The 1,526-nt window shown below is 41.0% G+C and overlaps 1 protein-coding gene across 1 annotated transcript in view; it reads right to left on the bottom strand.

The window, feature by feature from the left end:
• Positions 1-1,526, bottom strand: part of LOC101856369 (DNA polymerase delta catalytic subunit) — a gene marked incomplete at its 5' end in the record, with an annotated part of 16,659 nt that overhangs the window by 12,722 nt on the left and 2,411 nt on the right. The window contains 2 exon segments of the mRNA XM_013086424.2: positions 357-452; positions 1,044-1,191. Coding sequence (XP_012941878.2) covers positions 357-452; positions 1,044-1,191 — 244 coding nt within the window.

Here is a 1,526-nt window from a genome sequence, read left to right as displayed (position 1 = left end):
AATACCCCATCTGGTCACACAGTACAAAATACCCCATCTGGTCACCCAGCCAACAGTACAAAATACCCCATCTGGTCACACAGTACAAAATACCCCATCTGGTCACCCAGCCAAGCAGTACAAAATACCCCATCTGGTCACACAGTACAAAATACCCCATCTGGTCACCCTGTACAAAATACCCCATCTGGTCACACAGTACAAAATAGCCCATCTGGTCACCCAGCCAGGAAAATGACTACACCCGACTTCTCGGGCACAAGGTAGCAAGAACGGACAATTTTCACCGGCGCAAGTGACCGCAAAGTATTAAAAGTGACCATTCGTACACAAGAGAAGTCAAAAAGAGCCCTGACCTTGGCATCGTACTCGTATCCTTTCTCCTTTGTGTAGGTCTCCTCCACGTACTGCTTCGTTATCTCAATCATCATCCGGCCAAACGCCGTCACACTCTGAGGGAAAACATTGGCGGGACATTAAAAAAAGCCTCAACTCCTACTTAGTTTTAGTAAGTGTTTTAGGGCACTTGCAACACAATAAGGTCATATTAGAGCCGAAGATTAGAGGTGTTACAAGACAGCAACAAACACAAAAAAAGGAGGAGGAGAGATAAAGACGACAGAATATTTGATAGGAGAGAAGCAAACCACACCAGAGCACCCGCCAACCACCCACGGCCTCAACCCCTATTCATATATAATAGTTTGAGAGATTAAAATAATGTTACTTACTGTTCGAAAGATTAAGAAAACATTACTGACAAGAAAGTCACAAAAAAATACAAGTCTAGTAAATAATTAAATATACACATGATATACATTTTAAAATGTGTATTTCACATAATTTAAGAGAAGCCGCGTACCACTGATGGAAATGGAATTAAAGAAAAAAATCAGGATTTTATAAAAATCAAATCGAAGTTCTTCAATAGGATTGAAAAAAAGTAAAAGGGCTCCGATTTTTACTTTAAAAAACTTGTCAAGTTTGCAGTGTTGTCCAAATTCTGAAAGGTTTTGTACAAAATGTCCCAAAATGTATCCTACCTGAGATATTTCCAGACAGGGTAGCTTGCCCACTTGTGCCCCGGTAAATCCGTACACAGAGTTTGCGCTGATCTTCAAGGCCAGCTGGCGTCCATCCAGAACTTTCTGCTTGAACGGATCCGTCTCATTTTTCAGATCTGTCTTCGCCCTGGAGAGCAAGGGATATCATCAGTTTTAGTTTTAGTAGAGGTGTTACGGCGCTCGCAACTGCATAAGGTCATATGAGCACCAGAAGATTACAGGTGTTACAAGAGAGTAACAAACATAAAAAAGAAGAAGGGGAGATAAGGACGATAGATGTTTTATAGGAAAGAAGAAGCAAACCACACCAGAGCACCCGCCAACCACCCACGTCGTTCAATTGTGTGAAATAAAAACAAAAACAGGAAACAGTCAAGAGGTAAGATAAAACTTTCTATGATAAAAAATTGAAATATCCTGATTCAACCAAAGGGACCATCATGGCTGCTAACTTTTCAACAA

The sequence above is a fragment of the Aplysia californica genome, unplaced genomic scaffold, assembly GCF_000002075.1.
Source record: "Aplysia californica isolate F4 #8 unplaced genomic scaffold, AplCal3.0 scaffold00466, whole genome shotgun sequence".
In the NCBI taxonomy this organism is placed as follows: Eukaryota; Metazoa; Mollusca; class Gastropoda; order Aplysiida; family Aplysiidae; genus Aplysia; species Aplysia californica.
Note: the sequence above shows the minus strand (reverse complement) of the source record. Positions and strands in the feature narration are given on the sequence as shown.